At 44.5% G+C, this 27,199-nt stretch overlaps 1 protein-coding gene across 1 annotated transcript in view; it reads left to right on the plus strand.

The window, feature by feature from the left end:
* FOXM1 (forkhead box M1) overlaps positions 1-21,146 on the plus strand; it is a 46,794-nt gene extending 25,648 nt beyond the window's left edge. The window contains exons 2-5 of the mRNA XM_044418241.1: positions 9,577-9,719; positions 16,265-16,465; positions 18,847-18,860; positions 20,972-21,146. Coding sequence (XP_044274176.1) covers positions 9,577-9,719; positions 16,265-16,465; positions 18,847-18,860; positions 20,972-21,146 — 533 coding nt within the window. The remainder of the gene's footprint in view (positions 1-9,576; positions 9,720-16,264; positions 16,466-18,846; positions 18,861-20,971) is intronic.
* Positions 21,147-27,199: the final 6,053 nt, after the last annotated feature.

The raw sequence follows: 27,199 nt of genomic DNA on the forward strand, positions 1-27,199 counted from the left end.
GAGGCCCGTGCTCCTCATGCCTGCCTGAGAATGCTGGCCTCCCGACGCAGGCTGCACTGCGAATGCCCTGCCCAGAGCCCTACCTCCTCCTCCTCCTCCAACAATGACTCTGCTCCCTACAAATGTCGCCAACACTGCCGCTGCTCTCCAACCTCCCTGCCCGAGCTCAGAGTGCACACATAAGACCTCAATAGCCAATGGGAACAGGCTAGGATCATGTGATGCCCCAAGGAGCTGCTCTGGAAACAGGGAGCCCATGGCCAAGGCCCCTGCGCTGCTTCAGCCATCGTGCCCTGCCACCCCAGTGCATCCCCTCGCAGGGAACCAAGCCGCGCTGCCAGCCCCAGGGACTGACTTCTCACCCATCGATGTCACTGGCCCAGTGAGGACTCTGCACTGACTGATGCGGTTTACACTGGGCCTGTTCCCCAGTGCTGCCATTCCCGCAACCCCGCCACAGCTCACTGCGAACGCTGTCGTGAGACCAGAGCACTCTTCCAAATTACTCACACTGATACAGGCAATAAAAGTTTAAAGCCTTTTATTCTAAACAACTTCAAAGATGCACAGGCGATGAATAGTAAAGGAGCCATTAATGGTAGTTCTAAGCAACACAGTTGCCCCCTCCTTTCTGACCTATCTCATATTTATGATGCACTCTTCACCCGATGGGAACACCCCTCCACACGAGGGCTAGATAAACTCCTCTCCCTCCGTCTTTGACTTTCTTCTAATTGGTTCAAACGCCGAAGTCTTCTCAGCTGGGCATTCTCTATGGCAACAGGCTGTCCCATGGTCTGCTCAGCAATTTCTGCAGGCTGGACAAAAACTATGTCAGAGTCAGGTGGCCGGGGTGGGGGGGGCGTTTGTGGGCACGACAAACGCTCACCTGCTACACATCCAGATCATCAAAGCAGGAATCATTGCTACTAGCATTTGTCCTCAAGGGACTCAGGTCAGAGCCGATCTCTGGACTCGGCATGTTCTCCCTCCCCTTGGCCTCCATTCACTCTCCGGATGGACAGACCCTCGACGAGGACGTCTCCTTTGGTCCTGCTGGGGAGGCGGCTTTCCTGACCTTGTCCTCCAAATGGCTGAGGAGCTTGCCTTCCAAACATCCCACTCTCCTGAGCCTGAGGCCGACCCTTCCTATGACACCCTGGCCTCAGGGGATGCCAGTGTCCATCCCCGCTCTGCCTGCACTGCTCTGCACAGCAGTCCTGGAAAGCCCCTACAGGGCCCTTGGCCACCTCACGCAGGGCTGAGTTGACCTACAGGGTGAGCATCAAGGCCATCCCTCTGCTTCTCCAGCACCCCAAGCCCAACTCTGTCATAATGGAGTCTATGCAGGGAACACCCCAGAGGGACCAGTCCACCCCAGTGGAAAAGGAAGGGCACTGCCTAGATACTATGGCAAAAAAGATCTTTGTGGTTTCTGTCCTCAGTTTTAAGGTCTCCAATTATGAGGCCACCATGGCCAGGTACCAGCTCTTCCTGTGGGAGAAAATGGGTGCCATGATGGACCAGCTCTCAGACCACCTCTGGGACGCCACCCCTTCCTTCACCTCTCCATGCACCCTAGAGCACCACCAGCCAACGAGGTGGGACTCGCAACCCCACCAGAGGCTCCTGCCTAAGCACCAGGATACCAGGCACAGGCGTTGACACCCTCGTCCAGACACCCCTGCCCCCTGTTTCACAGACCATCTAACACAACATCTCCCAGCCTGGGAGGCCATTACCTCTCACTGCTGGGTCCTATCCATCATACACAGGGGAGACAAGATAGAATTTGATGCTCTGCTGCCCCTTGGTCTTGTCAAGACCACCCCATCATCACCCACCCTCCGGGCAGCAGTCCAGACCCTTTGGGACAAAGGGGCAATAGAGTGTGTCCCCCCATCAGCCCATAGGGGCTTCTACTCCTGGTACTTCACCGAGCCTAAGTGGGATGGGACCCTCAGGCCTATCCTGGATCTCGGGGGGGGGTGTCAACAAGTTCATCACCCCCAAGAAATTCAGAATGGTCATGCTCCAGGGCATCCTTCCCCTCCTTAACCAAGGAGACTGGTTTGCTTTCATCGACCTGAAAGATGCCTATTTCCATATCTCCATCCACCCAGACCACAGGCACTTCCTGTGTTCCCAAATTGACCAGGAGGCCTTCCAGTTCTCTGTCTTCCCCTTCGGCCTGGCCACGGCTTCCCGTGTTTTCACTAAATGTGTGGCAGTTGTTTGTGCCCACCTTAGGCTCCAGGACGTCCAGATTTTCCCCTACCCGGATGACTGGCTCCTTGCAGCCCCCTCCAGGGAGGACCTCCTGTGCGGCCTACATGCTACATGGCACCTCTTACAGGACCTGGGGCTCTTCATCAACCATGACAAATCTGTTCTCTCCCGTACACAGTTTCTTCATAGGAGCTTGCCTGGACTCCACCCTCGCCAAAGCCTTCCTGCCTTAGCTAAGGGCAGAGACCCTTGCCTCACTGGCCACATCTGTCAGGGCCACAACACTCTCCACTGCCCTCACCATTGAGAAGCTGCTGGGCCTCATGGCCACCATGGTATTGGTGTTGCACCTCACAAGACTCCACATGAGGCCTCTCCACCTCTGGGTCATGAAAGCCTTTGCGTGGGACAAAGACCCTCACAAGACCCTCCTGGCCCCACGCATGGCAGTCAGGGAGTCCCTCTGCTGGTGGAGCACCATTGCCAACCTAATCACAGGCATGCCCTTCCTCTCTCCCCACCCATTTGTGACCATCACAACAGACACGTCCAACACAGGCTGGGGCACTCATTGCACAGACATGCGCTCACAGGGCCACTGGGACCCAGACAAAGCCCATCTCCACATCAACATGCTGGAGATGTTGGCAGTCCAGAAGGCCCTCATGTCCTTCCAAGACACCCTGACAGGGCACCACGTTCAGGTAGTCACAGGCACCACCATCATGGGGATGGCCTTCATGGCCCCTTCCAACTCTTCTATTCTATGATTCTATGTACTACCTGAACAAACAAGGGGGAACACATTCCACCCATCTTGCAACCCTGGCGACTGCCATCTGGCACTGGTGCATCCAGAGAGTCATCATCATCATCACAGCTCTCCATGTCACAGGTCACCTCAACACCCTGGCAGACTCCCTGAATTGCTCACTCTCCCTCCCACACAAGTGGGATCTTGAAGCCTCCGTCTTTTGAGCACTGTGCGAAGAATGGGGGTATCCTGAGGTGGACCTCTTTGTCACCCCCACAAACTCCTAATGCAACTGGTTGTGCTCCAGAGCAGGATAGAGCAGGGAGTCCCTGGGGAATGCCTTTCTCCTCAGATGGGAGGGGGCCCTTCCCTGATCACCAGAGTGGTGGCCAAACTCCAAAATGACAGGGCCAGCTGCATCCTCGTCACCCCCGGTGGCTGAGGCAGCCCTGGCTTCCTCTCCTTCTTTGCCTGTCTGGGATCAAGTTCTCCCACTTCCCCTCTCTCCCCAACCTGCTGTCACAAGACCAGGGCAGGGTCCTGCACCCAGACATCAGGACCCTCTGTCTGACAGCCTGGAGGATCATACCTCGACCGAGCCTTACGGGTCTCTCACACCTGCAGTTGCTGCCATTCTACAGGCCACCCTGAAACCCTCCACTTACCACTCTTACTTAGTGAACTGGAGAGCCTTTGCGGCCTCTGCCACAGCTTCAAACCCTCCTTTACCTCCATTGAGCATATCCTGGCCTACCTACAGACCCATTTCACTGCAGGCCTCTCTCCCTCTTCTATAATGGTCCACCTGGCAGCCATCTCCCACTTCCACCCTCCTATCCAAGGGTCCTGCATGTTTGCCCACTCTCTGGCACACCGCCTCCTCAGGGGCCTCCGAAACATTCCCCCCCCCCCCCCGGTCTTGCCTCCTGGAGCCTCTCAGTGGTTTTACAATCCCTCACAAGGAGACTCTTTGAACCCATGGCCACATCAGATCTCTGCCTCCTCTCCTGGAAGACTGCTTACCTAGTGGCCATCACCTCTGCCCACTGTGCCAGCAAACTAGCCGCCCTGCAGATCGACACTCCCTTTACCACATTCCACAGGGACAAGGTCGTCCTTCACCCTGACCCGCGTTTCACTTCCAAGGTAATGTCCCCCTTCCACGTCAATCAGGATATTGTCCTCCATGCCTTCTTTCCCAATCCGTCCACCCCCATCAAGGCTGTGCTCCACCTCCTTGATGTCAGAAGGGCCCTCGCCTTCTATAGGGCCCAGACTGAATCATTATGCCGCTCTGAGCACCATATGTTATGAGGGCCCTAGAGCAGGGGAGCCCATCTCCTGTCAAAGACTTTCTGAATGGGTCTCCAACCATCTCCCTTACCTATGAGGTGGTCAAGATTCCTCTACCGGACCACCCACGCACCCACTCCATGTGTGCCACATCCACTGTGCTGCTAGCTGGTATCTTGCTCCAAGAGATCTACAAGGCCGTGACGTGATCCACACCTTCGACCTTTGTCTGCCACTACCAGCTGGATGTCCGCGCCAGATGGGACTGTGCATTCGGAAGGGCGGTTCTCTCCTCGATTCTCCGGTGACAACAGCCCTCTCCTCTGGGATGGTAAGCTTGCTAGTCGCCCATAAGCGTGATTGCACAGAAATCACTAAGAAGAAAGGCAGGTTGCTTATCTGTACCTGTCATTCTTTGAGTGGTCATCTGTCATTCACAAAACCCACCCTCTGCCCTGCTGGGTGTTGTCATCTTGCTGCCCTGTGTGGGCCTCATTCTTCGGATTCCTCGCCCACCCGGGATAATGCAGTCTTCAGGCAACTGAGGGACTGGGTGGCAGCCCCTCCCTTTATGCTACCTGCACAGGGAGTGGGGCAGACTCCCGCCCTCCCACCCACTCCATGACCCCGAGCTTTGGAAGTTTACTCCGATCGAGGTCTTGCACTCCACGGCAAGCCCATATGTGTGAATGCACAGATGACCACTCAAAAAATGACAGTTACAGGTAAGCAACCTGCCTTTCCTTGTCCTACCTGTACTGGGAAGGTAAAGTATCCCAGACCTGCACATTGACCCTGACTAGGATGATAATTTGTTGCCCACCAATCAAAAACCACAGATTTGGATCCTTTATCCACCTTCCACATAGTCCTCCCATACCAGAATAGATAGCCTTCATCCTTCTCTCTGGTATGTACTGTGGATACAGATCAATGAATGACGTTCCAAGCGCGAGTGGGGTCTCCTTAAGTCCCGTTATACCCCCACCACCCCAAAGCCAAAACTTTCTTTTCAAGCTGTATTCTAACAACCTACCCCAGGCCTTCCATTTCTTATTCCACTGCCCTAAAGACCAACAGCAGAAACAAAGTCCTGGGGTAATCCTTGTCATTTGTATTTTCCTCCTTGTTGTAGTGTTCATCATCCCTGGAGGCCTAACAAATAATCTATTTTGATCCATCATGTTCTGTAATTCTGCTACTATTGGGTGGGGTTTTGTATAAGAGCAGGTATGAAGGAAAAATCCTTAACTGTTATAGGTTGTCCATATATTAAAATAACATGCTCCCCATGCTCATTGAACATGTGTGAAGCATGTTGCAGGAACCAATTAGCCTCTCCTCCTTTTAAAAATATAATTACCATGATTCCAAAGATGAACATGGTGTCTTATGTTTTTGTTTTTTTCCTAATTACCTGCCCCCCTTCTCCTTTTAGGCCAATAGCAAACCCCAGTATAAATTGAAGTCTTTTAATCTTTTCTTTGCTCTACAGGGTATCCTTCACCTTTAGAATATTTTCCCCAATTCTGTGGATTTGCAGAAAATACAGCAACAGACTATAGGTACCATCAACCTTCTTTCCTAAACTCAAACATCCACAGCTCTCCTGCCTTTTCTTTTGCCTAGGCTCCCCAGAGCTGCCCTCCTAGGGGGGAAGGTCACCTTTCCCCAAACTGCACCCTAACTCAGACCCACGGGTCCCTTGGTTGTCCTGATGACTTGTGCCATCATTTTGACCTCCTTTTCTTCCTTCTCATCCTCCCTCCTTGCTTTCTGTGCCTCTCTCAACAAATCTTCCAGCATCCTTACCTCCCATCCATCTAATTTCTGCAGCTTCTGCCTAATGTCTTCCCACGCCTTCCCCACAACTGATTCTTTAGCAAAGTCAGATGGGAATTTTCTGAATTCAGATGCCCATATTTCTGCATCTGCCCGTTCAGTCTCACCAGCCTCTCAGATGGAGTTTCATCTTTCTTTTGCTCTAGGGAGAGAACTTTACGCACATTCAGAGACTGAGATACTGCTTCTTTAATTCCCTTAATCATGTACTGACAATATCTACTAATCAACTCAAACTCCCCATCATCATTAGCATCCCACCTGGGATCCCCTTCTGGAACCTGATTCAGGGCATCCCCCTCTCTTGCAGGGTTCTCTCTGATTCACACCGCTCTAGTGGTTCATCAGATCAGTCTCAATTCCTCACCAGAAAACAAAATTCCAAAAATAGATTGTAATTCCCTCCAAGAATAATCATCCGATTCCAGCAGCTGGTCTACCTGTTTCCGCAAATCAATTAGGTCCTCAGCAAGCTTAGGCAATTCTTTCCTTAAAAAAGTCTCAGCTCTGCTGCACTCAGAGTCGACTCCACAAACCCGAATCCTCCATTTGCCAGGGGTACCTGCCTAAAAGGAGCCATAGTAAGATTCTGCTGCCCTCACACCTTAGGACCAATTGTTGAGCATTCCCCCTGTGAGCCATAGCTAAGTTTGTCGTGTAAGGCAGAATTTCCATCCATCAAGCTCTGAACCTCCTTAGGGAATTCAGGGAATGAAAAAGTGGTTCCCAAGGCACTTTCATCCTCCCTCGGGTATGGTGGCAAATTATCTAAGGGATCCCAGGATTTTAAGGCCTCCAGATTGGTTGAAGCTGAGGCAGGCAGCCACCCACCCACATACCTAGATTCCTTAGTCCCAGATTTGGTTTGATTTATTGTCATTACCACTAACATAGCAGGAAGCTCATGTAATATTGATACATAAAGAAGACAGTGGTCCTGTGTTACCACACTCTTATCCAGCAATTTGTGAGCCGCCCCAAGGCTTCGGCGAATGGGGCGGCATAGAAGTTCCCTAAATAAATAAATAAATAAATTTCATTATTAAATGTTTATTGTAAACTTTTTACTTCAACAATGGCAGAAAGATTAATAAAATGTATAGAAAAACAGATTCACACAGATCAGATTGGATTTGTCCCTAAAAAGAACATGAAAGATAACATACATTTTGTGATTGATGCAACTGAAAGAGTCAAGAAGAAGAGGAAGAAAGCTCCATTTATAGTTTTAGATGCAGAGAAAGCCTTTGATAATGTGGCTGGGTCTTTTTTAATGAAAACTCTACAATATTTAGATTGTGGCTCAAGCTTTCAGAACTGGATGCAGGCAATTTATACTAGACAACATGTTAAGATTTTGAACAATGGTGTATTAACTGATAGCTTTCAAAGGGAGACAAGAACATGTCAAGGATGTCCTCTATTGCCTCTTTTATTTATCATTGTATTGGAAATTTTAGCAAAGAAGGTAAGACAGGATGCAAACATTACAATCTTTATAATAGGAGGAGGAGAATATAAAATGAAATGTTAAGCAGATGATATAGTTTTTACTATTTTGGATCCGGATCAATCTATACAGTATATAATGGAGCAAGTTGAAAGATTTGGACTTTCTTCAGAATATAAGATCAATAAGAAAAAAACAAAAATTATATTAAAATTCATAACAAAGCAGGAAGAGGAGCATATAAAAAAATCAGGATGTGTAATAACTTCAAACCCAGTCAAATACTTAGGGATAAATATCACAGGACATAATGGTGCACTTTTTCAAGACAATTATCAAATAACCTGGATGAAGATCCAAAAACACTTACAAAAATTGCCTAAATTAAAAGCATCATGGTTGGGAAGAATTTCAATCATAAAAATGAATGTACCACTTAAACTGATCTTGAACACAGATACATAATCTTCTGTGGGTTAAGATGTCAGTTAAGAAGGCTTTCATTTCAAATAACAGTGTGTTAAGAGAGAGTTTAATAAAAAATTGGTATTCCATGAGGAAAAAAGAATAGTTCTCTAATCTCCCCTTTGATGTCCCCAGTTGAAGCATATGGAAAACATTTAAGAGGAAATAATGATTGTATAACTTATCGAGATGCTATTGATCAATCAGGACTAGTTAAATCTTGGCAAAAACTGAAAGACGAAAGGAAAAACATACAGTGGCTCCTTTATGATCAACTGATTTCAAGATTGAAAGGGCAAATATATCAAGGAGAAGCTATTTTTAAGAGATCTGACAGATTTTGAAAAGCTGATTGTACAACATAATGATCATCTACCAGAAAAAATCTACAAACTGTTTTTACACTATGATACTGAATGCCATCAAGATAAGAAAGGTATGACAATTTGGAAGCAGAATTTTGGTGAAGAAATATCAAATATCACAGACATGGTCACTGTTAGTCAAGCATTAATAGAAAATTGGTATAAGATGTTTTATTGTTGGTAAATTACTCTAAAGGATATTGAAAAAATAGATAAGAATTACAATGGAAAATGCTGGAAATGTGACAGGATGGATGGAACTTTCTATCATATGTGGTGGACTTGTGAAATAACGAAAAAATGGAAACTGATACATGCAGAAATGCAGAAAAAAATTAAAAATAAGTTTTCTATGATTCCCAAGAATGTGCTTTGAATATTGTGCCAGGGAGCCTTTAAAAATATGTCAGAGATATTTAAGTATATGACAACAGCAGCAAGAATCACAATTGCTTTTAAATGGAAATCATTGATTAATGAAGAAATAGACTAGCAAAATATGCTGTGATAGCAAAGTAACTATGTAAACAGAAGACCATTGGAAGAATTTAATGATAAATGGAAATTTATCAGCATTTCTAATGGGAGGGGAGTTTGGAAAAGGAAAAGAAAAGCAGTAGAGGACTTGAGGCAATCAGAAGATCTCTTGTACAGATCAATGGCTTCTTTTCTGTTAAACTCTCATAGAGCGTCGAAAGATAGGAAAATAGATAGTCCTGGGGGATTGAATGTATAGACCAATTTGTTTAAATTTCCCTTGGCAATTTTGCTCACTTTGTTCATTTTAGCTTGTTCTGTTCACATTAGTTTGTTCTGTTTTATATTTCCTTTATGTATTTGTGTATGTTAAGAAAATTAAGATTTTTTTTTTAAGGGAATCTCCTGAAGACCAGTGCTAGTCCACAGACCAGTGGTTGAGAACTACTGCTATAGAGTGTCTCTGTTTGCTTTCGCAGCTATGAGTATTAGATCAAAGGCAGCATTGAGGGGCGTAGCAAATTACCTGTAATTAAATTAGTTTTCATTTTACTTTAATAACTATTTTATCAGTTTTAACATCTGATACTAATGAATTTCCCTAATTGCCTAATATTCTAGAATGTTTTCGGTAAATTTTGTAAAGGCCTATGGCTAAATACAATAAAAATTTTGTCTGACTTACCGACTGACTCATCTAGGCAGTGGAGAGACACCAAGCTGTGGCCTGGACAACAGTCTAACTAACATCCAGTGGTTGGGCAAGATGAGCTCCAATGGACTGAGCCCCTGCAGTGTGAAAACAGAGAAGGAGAACCAGACTCCCAAGCAAAAAATAATTAAGGTAATTAAAGGCAAGGTGCATGTTCAAACCAAGCCAAGGTATGTGTGTACAGGGTTCCACTTTAAAGTAAGTGTGTTCCAGGTTGGAATCTAGAGACTTCTCTTGTACTTTTAAATTTGTGGCTGCCTCAAAAGAAATGAGGCTCCTTAATGTTTTGGTCAGTTATAATCTTTTACCTACTTTAAGAAGCAAGCTTCTACTGTGTTTCCCAAAAATAATACCTAACTGGAAAATAAGCCCTAGCACGATTTTTCAGGATGCTTGTAATATAAGCCCTACCCCAAAAATAAGCCCCAGTTAAGATCATCAGCTAGATGGACAGGAAAACATGGTAGTACATCCATTGCAATGCACAATAAACATATTGAATTATAAAATAATAATGTTAATATATAATTGAATATAAATAAATAATATTATTTGCATTAATACTTAAATGCTAATAATTAAGTATTTGTAAATACCAAAGCAGGCACTTTGGACGAGAGGTAAACACCTATGCAATCAGATGAACGCAAGACTTATTGCCAAATGACCAGAGTATAGACACAATGCACGGATAACATCAATACGTTGTGTGTTGTAACGGACGTACTTAATGCATGGATGCAAAATGCAAGATGGGTGCAAAAAGAAAGAGCTATTCCATCGAATACAAGAAAGGAATTGTGGAGGACTCTTGGGGCAAGAATCTTATGGCTTTTGTAAGAAAAAATAAGATGTCACCTGAAAATAAGTCCTAATGCATCTTTTGAAGCAAAACTTAATATAAGACCTGGTCTTATTTACGGGGAAGTACAGTATGTGTGTGAGAGAGGTAGACAGAATAACTGCAGCAAAAAGGGATGGAAAAACATCTGTCTCCTCTCTTATGGTAGTGAAGAATCAAAATGTTCAGAACTTCCGGCTGACATAGCAGCAAGACAGCTGTGGAGAACGGGGCTCCATGCTCCACGTCGAAATGCGTTCTACAGGAAGCCCGGGGGCGGGGGCATCCAAGCCCTGTCAGGGCAGGGATTAGAAGCCCGAGCATACTCTCCCCAAGAGCGAAGAATTAAATTTGAACTTATTTTATATTAACTGGTAGAAGAAGCTCTCTTATTTTTCTAATCTCCATTTTGAAGACATGGTGGATTCCTCCAGTTTCTGCATGGTTGAACAAATAACTTGTTGGCTGCCATCCTGTGGTCATTTTATTCTTTAACAGATACATTGTTTGCCAAAAAAAAAAAAAAACCTTATTTTTCTCTTTTCCTAATTTTTTGTTGCTATTTTAATTAAACCTTTTACTTTTAACATGGATTCATCTTGGGCATCTACATCTGCCTCTCAAAACTTACAAACAACACTCTTGGCAATACAAGCATCTTTAACATCTATTCAAGCATCTCAAGAGTCTATGCAAAATACTATACAAGAATTTGTTTTGGAACAAAAGGATGAATTGGACAAATTGGATAGCTATGTCTCGAAGATAATGAATCAATTTGCAGGTTCTGGTATTAAAACAAAATGAACAAAAGATACAAGTTGTGAAAAAGAAGGCTGAAGTTTTTGAAGAGAAAATTGAAAAGATGGCTCAAGAGAAACAACAATTAACACAAATAAATAAGTTATTATGGGATTCAGTTGCCATATTGGAGAGATTTCAGAACACACTAGAAGCAAGAAATGAAAACCTGAGTGGCTTAATAAACACTATGCTAACAGATGGTCCTGTTTTGGAAAAGGAAAAGGCTGATAAACAATCTGACCTGGTCTATAGAGTTAACCTAAACTATGTTAGAAGTTATAAATTTCTGTGGGAGAATGGATAATTTTAAAGGAATTATATATTATTATTATTATTATTATTATTATTATTATTATTATTATTATTATTACTATAACATTTCTATGCCGCCCCTTGCCAAAGCCTCGGGGTGGCTTACAACACAATAAAATACATTGAAATACAATAGAACATAATAAATTACCATTAAATACAAAAATACAAAAAATACACTGAGTTACAAACATAATAATATAAAATTAAAATTATCAGTATAAAATAAGTAAATAAATAATATAGGAGGAGAAAAGAGAAGGAAAAAGAAGTTGCCCTGGCCAGATCATATGTTTTAACAATTAAAATGATGTTTAAATAAAAAGGTCTTTACCTGGCGCCGAAAAACCAGTAACGACGGTGCCAGGCGGACCTCTTTGGGGAGTGAATTCCATAGGTTGGGTGCCACCACAGAGAAAGCCCTCCTCCGAGTACTTACTCTCCTAATTTCTTTCATGGAGGGTTCCTGGAGAAGGGACTCTCCCGCAGATCTCAAAGGGCGGTCAGGCATATACGGACGTAAGCGCTCGTTCAGGTAGCCAGGACCCAAGCCGTTTAGGGCTTTATAGGTCATAATCAACACCTTGAATTGGGCCCGGGCTTCAATGGGAAGCCAGTGAAGCTGACGGAGGACTGGAGTCATGTGAACATAACGCCCCGTCCCCATCAGCAACCTGGCAGCTCTATTTTGCACCAATTGAAGTGTTCGGACCGTCTTCAGGGGAAGCCCCATGTAAAGCACGTTACAGAAGTCTAGGCGGGAAGTCACCAGCACGTGTGTCACCGTCGCCAGGCAGTCGTACTCCAGGTAGGGGCGCAGCTGATTAATCAGCCGAAGCTGAAGGCAGGTGCTCCTCGCCACCGCTGTCACCTGAGCTTCCAAAGAAAGCTCCGGGTCGAGGAGTACTCCTAAGCTGTGGACCTTATCCCTAAGAGGGAGTGTTGCACCATTCAGGACCAGGTCAAATCCACCCTCTCCGAAGCCCGATCCGCCAACCAACAGGACCTCTGTCTTGTCTGGGTTGAGTTTCAGTTTATTGGCCCTCATCCATTCCATTACCTCGGCCAAGCACCGGTTCAGCACAGCCACTGCCTCACCTGGAGCCCTGTGGTACTCCATGGCATAGCTGCCATGATGTAGAGACATGGTCCCCCAGCACCACCTTCTGGAATCGACCGTTGAGATAGGAGCGGAACCACTGCAAAGCAGTGCCTCCAGCCCCCAATCCCGCTAGCCTATCCAGAAGGATACCATGGTTGATGGTATCGAAAGCCGCCAAGAGGTCCAGGAGAACCAACAGGGATGCACTCCCCCTGTCCTTCTCCCTGCACAGGTCATCGTACAGGGCGACCAAGGCAGATTCAGTACTGTACCCGGGTCTGAAACCGGACTGAAAAGGATCCAGATAATCAGTTTCATCCAAGAGTGCTTGGAGTTGTCCCGCCACCACTCGCTCCAACACCTTGCCCAGAAACGGGATGTTGGCCACTGGTCTATAATTAGTGGCCATCTCTGGATCCAGTGACGCCTTCTTCAGGACCAGTCGGACTACCGCCTCCTTTAAAGGGGCAGGCACTCGACCCTCCCTCAGAGAAGCGTTAACCACTTCCAAGATCCAGGTCCCAATCCCATGCTTGGAGTTATTTATTAACCAAGACGGGCAAGGATCCAATAGGCAAGTGGCGGGACGTACTCGTCCAAGCACCTTGTCCATATCATCGGGCCGCAGTAATTGAAATTCCTCCAATAATTTTGGACCAGACGGCAGCGTTGGTGTCTCCTCAGAGACCTCTGATTCATTAGTGGAGTCCAGCTCATGACGAATCTGAGCGATTTTCTCCCTGAAATGCCTGGCAAAGTCGTCACAGCGGGCCTTTGAGGGTGGCATCGGATCTTCCTTAGGACCCGGGCAAACCAGGCCTTGTACCACTCGAAAAAGCTCTGCCGGACGGCATTGTGAGGAGGCAATGGAAGCGGAAAAAAACTTCTTTTTCGCTGCCTTCACCGCCACAGCATAGACCCGATAGTGGGCTCTCAAATGTGTTCGGTCAGATTCATCCCGTGATTTCCTCCACCTACGCTCTAGTTGTCTCCCAACCTGCTTCATCGCCCGCAATTCAGGTGTATATCAAGGGGAAGAGCGGACTCTGCCCGGTGGGAGAGGACGCTTGGGAGCTATCGTGTCCACAGCCCTGGTCATCAGCGGTAGGCAAGCCTATTTCAACAAGAGTCCTTGGCCAGCCCAGCCCCCTTCTCGTCCCCCGAACGGCACCCAAACGGCGGCGACCCCCTTTGGCCACCGCCCTTTGGCCGCCGGCCCTTTGGCCGCCGGCCCCGGCCATGGCCGCTGCTTTGTGTCCGCAGGGCGCCTCCGAGTCCCGCCCCGTCACGCACCGCTCTCCAGCGCCGCGTGCGCCTGCGCTGGCTGCTGGAGCTGGCTGCCGTCGATGTCTGCCTGCATTCGCTTGCCCATGCGGCGTGCTGCTGGAGGTGGGCGGAAGTCTTTCTTGCAGCGCGGGATTTTATAAATGGGATGGCATGTTTATAGGTGATAAGGGTAATGACATTTCTTGGTGGCATAAAGTTCAAATATGATTGAGATATGTGAAGTCTATAGAATATATGATCTTATAAAGGAATTAGTAACATTTGATTAAATGATTTTAAAACTGAATGAAAAAATGATTAAAGGATTGTATAACTTTTTTTGAGGTATAAAATGAAAGATGAATGAATTAAGGAAATTATAATAGTACAGGCACAAAATGTTGGACATAACATTGAACTATAGAAACGGTAAAAGTTGTGAGAAAGAAATATCAAGGTAACCTTAGTAATCTCATATAAAGAAAACTTATACAAAGGTTTTATAGTTAGATAGATAGCTAGAAGTAAATGACCTATAGATAGTTCTTATTGTTAAGTTTAGTAGAAATGTTTTTAAACTTGTCAATTAGACGTTGGAAATGTAAACACAAATTTAAATCTTAAGGCTTTTCTTTTTCTTTTTTTATTAGATAATATTTTTAATGATATTGATAAACAGACCATATATTTGATCCTATATGTAATTACTATGGCAAGGATTTTATTTGCTCACTACGGGAGGAGTGAAGAGCCATACATTGAAGAGTTGAGCTCAGAAAGGATTTTGGATTACATGGCGGGACAGATCAATCTTGTCTCTGAAGGAGGAGGAGGATGTATATCTCTACCAAACCTGGAATTCATTCTGTTATCAGCTAGAGAAACGGGACTATGCGTAGATTTGAATATGACTATTGACTGTTAAAATGAGGAAGGGGTTAACCCAGTATATCCTATGTCTTAAATAATCATTGTTTTTAAATTTAGATTATAGTGAAAACAATAAAATTTATTTTTAAAAAAGAATCAAAATGCTCAGGGAGATTTCTGTATTACCAACTGGTAATCCTGCTTGCATAAGACACTTCACAAATGGCAGAATTGACAATCTGCAGGTAATCCGACTTCAGATTGTGGTGCTTGCCAATTGAATGTGGTCAAATATATCATGATATATCCTTATATAGAAAGTTGCTTTAATTCTTAATTGCACTATGCTTTTACCTAAAAGGCAGGGATGAGGGCTAATTGTTCCTAGTCCCCACGATGTGAAAATACAGGCACCCTTGTCTTCCCCTGCAGTATATGGTAGGCAGATTTAAAAACAGTACTCAAACTACCAAACATAATTTAAATACATTTATATTTATATGACAGTGTTGTAAATAATCAATTATAATCTTTCAGATACTTTTTTAGAAACAGAAACAGAGCGAGTCAGAAGGGGTCTCCTGGACCATCTAGTCTGACCCCCAGCTCCAGCCGGCTCTGCTCATGACATGTCCACCATGTGCATGTCTAGTCTATCTTTGAACATCTTCACTGATGAGGCCTCAACGACCTCCCGTGGAAGCCCATTCCATACCCTCGGGGTCCTAACTTTCAGGAAGTGCTTCCTGGCATCTAAATGGAACCTTGGTTCCCTGAGCTTTGCTCCGCTGGAGCATGTCCTGCCCTCCTCTGCAGGGGAGAACAGGTCTCTACCCACCTCCGTCTGACACCCCCTCATATACCTGTGTGTCACCAACAGATCCCCTCTGAGTCTCCTCCAGGCTGAAAAGACCCAGTTCCCTCAGTCTCGCCTTATACTGCTTCCCCTGCAAACCATCCAGCAACCTTGTGGCCCTATGCTGCACTGACTCTAACCTGGCTATATCCTTCCTGTAATGAGGGACCCAAAAGAGAACACAATACTCCAGTTGCGGGGGCACCAGAGTCGTATAGAATGGTAGTAATACCTCTCTCAATTTACTTTATTATTTATTATTTTTAATCCCATTCTTCATCTATCAAACCCTAAGATATATAGCCTATCTCTTTTTTCAGCCAAGCACAGTTCATTAAGTTCACCAACTACATAGCAATTGGCCTAGAGTCACGCACTGAGTTTCCTGGCTGAATAGAAATTTAAACCTGACTGGAACCCAACTGTCTGTTCACTATGCCACTTTAAGTCTGTGTTTTCACAACTACAGTTAACCAGCCTGACTTTTTCCAAAAATCTTCATTTTTACATTTCTACTAAATTAGTACTTTAAGTATTTTACAAGTCCGACTTAGAGGTTCACTGTTTGGCCTTCTATTGATTTCCAAAAGGGTTCACATTGCCTTCCCCTCTTTCCTACTTGCCAGGTTGAACAAGATTCTGCACCTTTATCCTCTACTACCTCATTGCAGGAATCCTTCTCTGAACGTCCCCCCTACTCCTATATGGCTATGATCCAGTTTGCTATCAACAGCACTGAGAAGAAGCGCATGATGCTGAAAGACATCTACTCCTGGATTGAGGATCATTTCCCTTATTTCAAACACGTAGCTAAGCCAGGCTGGAAGGTAAATACTAGCTTGGTCTATAATGCTTGCATGGGGAAATAAGCAAATAGTTACCCCTTTCAGAGCCAAATACGATCAAGACTGTGTACTCTGCATTAAAATAATTAAAATACTGTGCCAAGAAAAATGGAATTTTGTAACCTATATTAATTATGCAAACTGGGCATTTTATATACAGTGGTACCTCGACTCACAAACACCTTGGTTCACGAATAAATTGGGTCATGAACAAAAATGTCTGAAAAATTTTGACTTGGGTCGCAAACACCGCTTTGGGTGACGACCAAGATCGCAGCCATCTCCCCACCCCACCCCTGAGTGGGGAGATGGTCAAATCATGCTGGGGGTGGGCGGGAGATAGCCAAGATTGCGCTCATCTCTCCTTCCCCCAGCGCTCCATTTGCGCCCGTCTCTTCCTCCCCCTGTGTGCCCACGATCACACCCATCTCTCCCCCCTGGGATGATGGGCGCGTGCTGGGATGACAGGCGCCTGCAGGGATGACAGGCGTGATCTCAGTCATGCTGGGGGTGCGGGGAGATGGCCGCGCTTGTGCTTGGGGTGGGGAGGGGGGAGATGGACGCGATCTTTGTTGTCGTCACTTTGCTTCACATTTTTCTGATTTAAAAAATGGTTACAGAACGGATTAACCTTATTTACATTGAACTTTATGGGGAAATCTAAGTTGGCTCACAACCAGTTTGGGTCACGACCAGAGTCCTGGAATGGATTAAGTTCATGATCCATGGTACCACTGTAATTTATCGTATACTGCATAACTGCAGTGTTTTGATTTTGAATAATTTCTCAGGGTTTCTTTTCCTGAAAAAAGATGATCAGTTTTGCTGTGGTATCCCACCCCACTGATTTCTAAGATTCAGCACATATTGCTTATCCATTTGAAGCATATCCTTTCTGCCACAAGTTCTAGAAGCCTGTGGTATTTTTTATTGTTTATGCTTAAGAAAGTTAAAATTTTCATAAATTATGATTTATAGCCATATCCAACTCTGTGCTTTTTCCTTATTCCAGCAAAACTACATCATTCTTGCATTTTATTAAAATATGAAAAATCACAGAATCATAGAATAGTAGAGTTGGAAGGGGCCATGATGGTCCAACCCCCTGCTGTTGCAGGACACCAAGTTATGCCATCCCACTCAGATGGCTGTCCAGCTTCTTATAAATAATCTCTATTCTCCTTTGCTCATTGCACTGTTAATTTCTGCAAGAACAGAACATTCTTGAAAAGCCAGGTCTTCTTAATATGCTCATCTAGGCTTGCCCATTAATGGATCCCTTGCTGCACTGTGAGTTTATTGTGTTTCCTACCACAAATTCCTGAAGGCAACAGTTTACATACTACTGTGATATGTGTAATTGTCTTAGATTATGGCAGGAGTAGCTCCATATATTTTGTTAGTGCCAGAGTTAGTACATACATAAATGTGTTTCATTTGATCATTCAGCTTTTAAGGTTCCTAATAGAATGTGTGAACTACCTCAGTTTGAAGAGCATTGAGTTCAAAGTGACAACACTTTACTGTAGGTAGTACTTTATCATTGATTGGTACATATAGTGAATTGGCTCTGTCAGACTGGATGGGAGCCACATAGACAGCATGGAAAATGTTTGATAAGTATTACATTAAAATGGTCAAAAACAGCTGAGACTTTCCAGTCTCAATGTACCCCCAGCTATGTCAGTTTTTGGAAAGATTGCAAGCAGGTTGGCAAGTATGCCATCATTTTCTGCTTGCAATCAGTGACTGTTTCACTTGAATAAGTCATCATACAACAATCACTAGTGATAAAACTCTTCGGCTAGTAAGATGTCACTTCAAGTACAATAATTTTCAATGGATTCACGAGTGTGATTCAGCTGTCCATCAGTTTTCTTCAATTACATGAATGTATGTCTGAACTAGGCCTTAAATGTTAAGGAATGGAGAGTTACCTTACACAGCTAGCAGAGAAAAATCTTTCAAAGTGTAGATGAATAAGTTGTATGATTAAATGCTTCTCAGTGTTATTTAACATGTTATGCCATACAAATAGAAAAGAGTGTATCAGTAAAATGGAATCTAAATAAGCCTTCTCCTCAATATGCAGTTGTTATTTGTACAAATAATTTTTTCTTGCGTAGTGCATTCAGCTGTGAAATAAGAAATTTAAAAGTGAAAACCAAGGTCTTTGTGAGGTTTTCAGGTTTTCCAGTGTTCTGTAAATGAAAATGAAAACAACAAAGGTTTCTCCTTTCCCATCCAGAACTCAATACGGCACAATCTTTCCCTTCATGACATGTTTGTTCGGGAGACATCTACCAATGGTAAAATCTCTTTCTGGACTATTCACCCTGAAGCCAACCGGTATCTAACTCTAGATCAAGTATTCAAGGTGAGTGGCTTTCATGCAGGAAAGGAGGTTTCTTCACCAGTTCTTTGTCTATCAAACACCTGATTGTTTCCAGTATCTGGAGAGGGCGTGAAGACATGCTAATTTAGAGCTGATCTTTTGTAGAACCAAGGACAGAATGTATGGTTTTGAGAACACAAACTAATTCTACACAAAGCAATTATAATGGCTGTGGAGAAGAAATTGGATAGTGGCAAGGCAGAGAACATAATGAAGATGCCCATTCTTCTAGAGCTCTTATCAGCTATTGACACCATAACCATCAAAACCTCTGGACCTCCCAAGAAGGATAGGAGTGGCAAGCAATTCCTATTCCTATATTATGGATCAGCAGCATTAGCTATCACAACAGACTGCTTCTCTGTCTTCCAGGCTTTGTCCTATGGGATACTACAAGGTTCTATCCTGGCTCTATTGCAGATGGTACAGGACCAGCATTATGTGTGTATATCTGCCAGTCCCAGTTAGCAACTTGGCTGCTCTATTCTGAACCAATTGAAGTATTCAAATCGTCTTTAAGGGCAGCCCCACATACAGTGTGTTATAATACTCCAATCAGGACGTTACCAGAGCATGGTTCACCATTGCTAGGCTCTGCTCATCCAAGTAAAGGTGTACTTGGTGGATCAGGCACAGCTAAAGGAAAGCACTCCTTGCCTGGAGCTCCAAGGATAACTCTGGGTTGAGGAGCACTCCCAAACTACGCACCCTATGCCTTAGGGGGAGTGCAGCCACATCCATAACAGGGCAGAGATCACTTCCTTGAGAGCTGAATCACCTACCAACAAGACCTCCATCTTATCTGGATTAAGTCTCAATTTATTGGCCCTCATCCAGCCCTTCACTCCAGTCAGACACTGGTTAAGGACAGCCACTGCCTCACCTGGATTGGAAGTAAAAGATAGGTAGAGCATGGTATCATCAGTGTACTGGTGACTCTGCAGCCCAAACATTCGGATGACCTCTCTCAGCAGTTTCATGTAGATGTAAAAGTTTTAAGAAGTAGAGTTTTAAAACAGAATAAAACTACAGTAAAACCCAGCAATGGTATAATGATCTTAAAATACAATAACACTTGTAAAAACTAGACAGTAGTAGTAAAAGGCCAGGGAAAAATAAAAGATCTTCACGTGGTTCTTAACAGATTATAATGCAAATACCAGGCAAATATCTCTGGGGAGGATGTTCTGCAACTGTGGTCCTACCACTGGAAAAGCTCTTTCTTCTTCATGGTCTCTGCACATCACACAGATAGGGTTTTGTGCCTGTGCAAAGCCTAGAATCAGGAAAAGCTTCTGTAGCTTAGCATTCATTTTGGGCAGAAGCCTCTCTCTTCCTGTTCCCAGGAAGCACAGGGAGGGGTTACTGCCCATTCCCACAGTTCCTTTTCAACTGCCATCACATTAGACCAGGGGCCCTCAAACTTTTTCAACAGGGGACGAGTTGAAAGGTGGTGGCGGCAGGCATGGGCCAGTGAGGGCACGGCGAGGTGGTGGCGGGTGCGGGCATGGGGAGGCAAGGCGAGTCCAAAACCTCTGAGGTGGGCTGGATAAATGGGCATAGCGGGCCGGATCTGGCCCACAAACCGTAATTTGAGGACCGTGCATTAGATTCTAAATCACTTCCCTTTTGCTCTTCTCATCTGTCTAGGTATTTTTAATTCTACTGTGTCCCCTTTTTCTCCCTAATTCCAAACCATCCTTATCCTCGACAATCCTTGCTCCATCTTTTCACTTTTTCTTAAAAGAAAGAAAGAAAGAGAAAGTGAGAGAAAAAGAAAGACACATGGTGGATACCTGTGCTATATGCCAGGCCTTCACCAAGCAGACCTGCAAACAACAGGCCTACCAACTTAAGGCTGTCTTCTGGAAGCAAGTTCTCCAGATGGTTGGCTCCTCAAAAGGTAGAAGTACCTATCCCCCCCATGTCTGTGATGATGTACCCTCACCAGAGCCACAATGATGTCACTCACTGAATGCCCGTATGGACAGGAAGGCCATGAAAAGACCAAAATAGATGTCCATGTTTGCTGCACCAAAACAGAAGTATAGGCACCACATGAGCTCTGCTAGGCCGGCAATTCTCACCTTCAGGTCTCTCAAGCCCACTGACTGCCTGAGAACCCTGAAACTCCTGGAGAAGCCCTCCACTGTGTCACAGGATGCGCTGGGAGAGGACCCTGCAGCATCTCCAGACCATTGCTCCTACACCTCTGTGGACTCCTGGGAATTGACACCACCTGCAGCACTCACCTGCACCTCCATCTGAGGTGAGCTCAGTGCCAGAACAACCCACCACTCCAGCCTCAATACTACAATAAGAAGCCAGGGGACACCAGGATTGTTCCCGCTATCCCCTTTCAGACCTGGAGTGGGCCTCAGATGTATCTCCACCTCCCAGCCACTATTAAGATGCCTCCAACCTCTTCAGCAAGGATGACCCAGTGCATTGGTATTGTGCCAGTACTGAGACTCGGTATTGAGAGAACTGATACAATGCTGGCCATTGCTGTCAGTACTGAGCAAGCTGCCACAGTCCACCATTCACAATGCTACCAGACTCCATCTTTCCTCAATGGCCAGACACAAGATCTACCATCAAGCCAAGAAGGATCCTTGGTACCAAGATGACACCACTCACCACTCACAGATGACACCACTCACCACTCACAGTACTGAGCTGGCAACATTCCTAGGTGACATGGACTTTCGGTACTGAGCTAGCAGCATCCCTCGGTACCAAGCTGATACCATCATCCCTCAGTACCAAGCCACCACTGATCTCCAGTACTATTGATGTCAGGGCACTAATGCCTACAAAGTCCATCACTACTTTCCAGTGCAGAGGACTATGAATCATGCAGAGTTGGTGGTCTCCCTGCAACTATCAGAGCCCTCCCTGGACACTGCGATTTTGATCAGGGTCCTGTATCCCACTTGGAGGAGAAGGGATGCTTCATGGAGAAGGTGCTTCAGATGGTTGCAGATCTGGGGCTGAAAACAGAACAGGCACGGGACCAGATCATCAATCTAATATATGATGCCCTGGGTTCCAAAGGCTCAACACCCATCCTTTCCTACTGGCCCTCCTCCAAATAGTCAAGAGTTCCTGGAACTCCCTGCAGTCTTCCTTTCTACATGATGAAAGGCAGAGTCAACTTACTGAGTGCAGGACAGGGACATGCCTTTCTTGTCCCATCACTCAAAACACCAACTTCAGTAAAGCTGAGTCTGCACAGGGTAGCATACAGAGACAGCACTTGGCTTCACAGGACCAGGAGGTACACCACCACAACAGCCTAGCAAGGAGGACCTACACTGCCTCATTCCTCAGACTGCGAGTGTCCAATTACAAGGCCATGATGGCCTGATACCAATTTTTCCTCTGGTCCATTGCAAACACCTCTCAGGGGAGCTCAGGGATGCCTCCCTCTGGCTCTAATCAGAGGCATCTTAGCTTTCCAAATACCAGAAGGAGGCAGCCAGGCACCATGTGGACTGTGATGCCAAAGCAATGATGGCAGTGGCCATCTGCTGACTTGCCTGGCTGCATTCAGTGGGCCTCCCACAAGAGACTCACTCCCAAATTGAAGACTAACCCTTCAACAGAGGTGGCATGCAGAAGAGTGTCACTGAAGGTGACTGTAGAGTTGCATGCAGTAGAAGCTGCAGTTTGTGCTAATCAAATGGAGCATAGTAGGAATAACACATTCCTGCTACAGTAACTGCCCTTACATTTCTGGGTGCAATTCAAGTTGGTACAACTCCTTCCTCTGGTCATTCACATCTGCAGGGAGTTGGTGCTCTCTCATTTTCTTTACAAAGAAAGGCTATAGAGCCACATCTGTTTCATACTGGAGCTCATGCTTCTAAATATGCGCCCGCTGGAAGCACATTTATCCACTTTTCTGGTGTTTCAAAAACTGACTGAAACCCTGGCTCCTGAGGAAAGCATTCGATGCTGCCTGAGAGCAATGATTATTTTATTCATTATTTTTCCCTCATTTATTTCTGACAGGTACCTAACAATTGTATATTTAATTAGAGTGTTTCAAGGCTACTTTATTTATGATATTTTACTATTTCTCCAGACTCAAAAGAGCATTCCTTCATCTTACATAGTGAAAACAGGAACTTTGCAGTATTTTTGATTATCTTTCCTAGAGCTTCAAAATCTGATGTTATTTCACCAAAGCCAGAAGAAAGCCAGACTGATTCCAGAGGGTGTTGACTATCACTGAGATCCTAGTGTAAAAGAGGAGAGAGAGCATTTTGAATAGATTGAAGCCCAAAGCATCATGGGTGGACTTTTCTTTCCAGATCTATTTCCAGCATTTTTGTCAAAGGCATCTTGTAGACTCCAACTTTCTGGGTTGTCCCCCAAGCACTTGAAGACTGTTAGCACCAAGTAGAAAAGAGAAAATTAGTTTTTCCCCAGATGCCTATTAAGCCCATGTTATTCCACTTCCCAAAAGACAAATGCAAATCAGAATAGGTTAATACTTCCAAACCCAGAATAATATGTGTGTGTGTGTGCTCACGCGCAGTTATAACACAAAGACCCCCTGGAGGAAACTACCAGCATCAACACACAAAGCAGGAACATTATACATATACATTAATTTTACTAACCATTCAGAACAGGTCTGTTTCCGTATATGTTAATATAAGCTGTTCATATATCTAAAAAGCATCCAGATTGAAACTGATGACTGTAAGATTCATGTATGACTATAATTCAGTAAGAGCAGGAAAGTCTTCAGAATATTGAATTCTGAAAAGTTTGTTCTTCCAGACTTACAGTATAAGTTAAAATGGGCATCATCAGATCTTTCAACAACTGATTATATGGTTCAGCTATCCAGTGCTAGATTTATTTGCATTAACAGAAGATGCTCAAGCGCCAAGATCTTTTCAAGGTCTCATGCCTCACAGCAATGGGAACAAATGCATAGGATGAAGAATGGTGTTGAGAATCTACACATTTCCTTACATCATCTTACTTCCAGAAGTAGTCTTAAGTCAACTGCAGTAGAAGTAATTATCATGACTCCACATTGCCAAGATGTACTTGGTTGCTAGACCTAAATTTCCCAGCATGAGGAATCATCTTGTAGGGTCTGGTATTGCATCCTTGCCTGGGGCTGTTCAAGTTGACAGTGTTGTAGGCTGAAAGGAAATTAGGGAAAGTTAGGGTACCCAGAAGACATTCTTAAAACTCTTTTGATGTCAAGGAGACATTCTACTAAAAGGGGTTAACCCTTTTGGTTTGGTGCAAAGACAGCAGAAAAATTATTTTCTAGAGGGCATTCAGGAAGTTTTGAGTCTCCCCAAGTAAGATTGGATAAAGGCTTAAGCACACATACAATCAAATTACAAGCAGCAGAGCTTAATACTAACTTGGCATCTGCAGTCCTGAAGGGATCTGCCAATTCTGGACATTTGTAAACCAGCCATGTGAACCATGCCTGCACTTCCACTAAGGATTATATGAGAGATTTAGCTGCTTCCACTGATGCAGACTTTGTACAAGGTGGTGACATCTTAGCAAATAGGTCTCTTTGCCTGCACCATTGTTTTTCTGCTGTACTATCTCCCAAGATGAACAATTGTTCTTTTTGGGTCTGGAGAAAATTGGAAACTGGTCTTATAGAGAATTTGTGTTCTGATGGCCTTACAAAGAGCGTTCTGCTCTCTTCAGAGACCATTTCAGGACTAGCATTTAATGTAATCTGTGAGTGTGTTGGCTTCTGCTTCTGCTGCATGTGTGGGGAGGTAGGAAAGGACTCATGCATTTACTCTCTTCCTATGGTATTATACTTGCATTTAATGTATTGGTTTTCATGTTGCAGTTTTACTTAATTTTTATGCCCTCGTTATGGTTCATTATTTTTGACTTCTCAGTCAAAATCAAGACTTTGACTTTGTTCTGTTATTCCAGTCTAAGAGGACAAGTCTCCTTTCCCTGAAAAAGCAACTGTTGGCTCCATGTAAGGGCATCCAAAGTGAGGGAAAGCCCCCATGAAACTCTAAGAACAGAAACTGATGGCAACAACAATTTCTGTTTTTACATTGTGTCAGGAGAGAGAACACTGTGAAGAAACTTCAAAATGAATAATAATAGAATTATTCAAACATAATGCTAAACCATATTGAAGTGTTTGGGTGCTTCTGTGCAAGCCTTATTCACAGAGGTTTATGAGAGTTTTGACAACTCCTGACCTTCCTGTGTGTACTTCTTTTCCTTAAAGCAAAACATATTTTAAGGAGAAACAGATGGAACAGTTGCACAATGCCTGCTAATTGCTAGCACTGGCCTCTGTATACCTTACAAACAAGAACCTTAGGCCCCTATTAAGTGTGGTAATTAGACACTTCTGATCCTGGTTTAGCAGCGAACAATAATTTGCAAATGTGGTTTGCCACTAAACCAGGAACAGAAGTGTTCAGTCACTACATGACGGAGCAGCATGTGAAAATGAGTACAGAAAGTTTATTTCTATAAAAGAATTAGCTGGTAACAGGCACCATTGGCCAATTCACTGGTTAATACTGAAAATCATCAGTTTCATGTATTTATTTGTTATATTTCTATGCCACTAAATAGTATGAAATTCCTAAGTGGTTTACATATAAATATTAAAATCACACTTAAAATAGAATTTTAAAGACAATTTCAATGACAGTAATGATGATAGTATAGAGCAGTACAATGGAGCAGAATGCTTAGTTCAAGTACAAACCAGGGAAAACCTGCATGAATAAGGAGAGCCAGTGTGGTGTAGTGGTTAAGAGTACAGGACTGGAACTCCAAAGATGTGGGTTCTAGTCCCTACTCAGGCATAGAGCTGACTGTTAACTTTGGGGCAATCATAGACTCTCAGCGTAACATACCTGGCATGATTGCTGTTATGAGGATAGAATGCAGAAGAGAACTTTATAAGCTACCCTCAGCTCCTTGCAAGATGGAAAAAAGGCATTCTATAAATGTGATTGATGATGATGATGTTATATGGTCACAGTCCATTTAAAACACAATTGAATTAAAACACAATAAATCAATAAAATCATGCATGACCACAAAAATGGCAGTACAGCAACTGCTTAAAACCTAAATTCAATAACATATGAAAACATGTCCAGTAAATTACATTTGGACCAGCAGAATATTCGTATGGATCTTAACTACAAGGAATAAAATTTCACAGTGGCTTCTGTTATCTGTTTATTAAGATAAGCCAGTAGGTAAGTCACATACCAGTCAGAGGGTCTTCTTGGTGATTCATTCAGAATAAGTGTAATACTCATCCCTATAACAATCACAAAAGAGAAGAAAAGCCCTCCCCTGCAGGGGAAAACAGGTCATGACCCAACTCTGCATGGCACCCCCTCACATACCTATATGTCGATAACAGCTCCTGAGTCTCCTCCTCTCAAGTCTGAAAAACACAGTGCTCCCTGAGTCTCTCCTCATATGGCCTACCCCACAAACCAGCCACCATCCTATTGCTGAAGACCTGTTCTCCCCTGCAGAGGAAGGCAGGACATGCTCCAGTGGAGCAAAGCTCAAGGAACCAAGGCTCAATTTGGATGCCAGGAAGCACTTCCTGACAGTTAGGACATCGAGGGTGTGGAATGGGCTACCACAGGAGGTGGTTGAGCCCCCATTGGTGAGGGTGTTCAAAGATAGGCTGGACATGCACATGGTGGGGCTGGAGCCAGACTAGATGGCCTGGGAGACCCCTTCTGACTCGCTCTGTTTCTGTGTTTCTTTTGCCCTTTGCTGCACTGGTTCCAACCTTGCTATATCCCTCTTGTAATGAGTGGCCAGAATTGAACACAATACTGCAGTTGCAGGCACACCAGTTGTATAGAGTTGTAGTAATACCTCTCTCAGTCTGGAAGCCACACTTCTGGCTATGCAACCAAGGGTGGCATTCTCCTTCTTGTCCACCGTGTCACACTGCTGGCTTATGTTTAGCCTGTAGTCAACTAACACCCCAAGATCCTTTTCACAAGTGCTGCTTTCCAGCCACTTGTTTCCTATCCTATACTCATGATGCCCATTCCTATGCCCCAAGTGCAAGACCTTGCACTTACCTGCATTGAATGCCATCCTGTTATCCCCAGCCCACTTCCATAGTCTGTCCAGATCCTTCTGGATTCGGAGTACCTGCTCCTCAGTTATGGCCACCATCCCCAGTCTTGTTAATTTGATCAGCATATTGGTCACCTGCTCTTGCATGTCATTAATGAAAACACTGAACAGGATCTGTCCCAAGACAGAGTCCTGAGAGACCCCACTCATCACTGGCCACTATC

The sequence above is a fragment of the Varanus komodoensis genome, unplaced genomic scaffold, assembly GCF_004798865.1.
Source record: "Varanus komodoensis strain SLA01 unplaced genomic scaffold, ASM479886v1 scaffold9, whole genome shotgun sequence".
Taxonomy (NCBI): domain Eukaryota; kingdom Metazoa; phylum Chordata; class Lepidosauria; order Squamata; family Varanidae; genus Varanus; species Varanus komodoensis.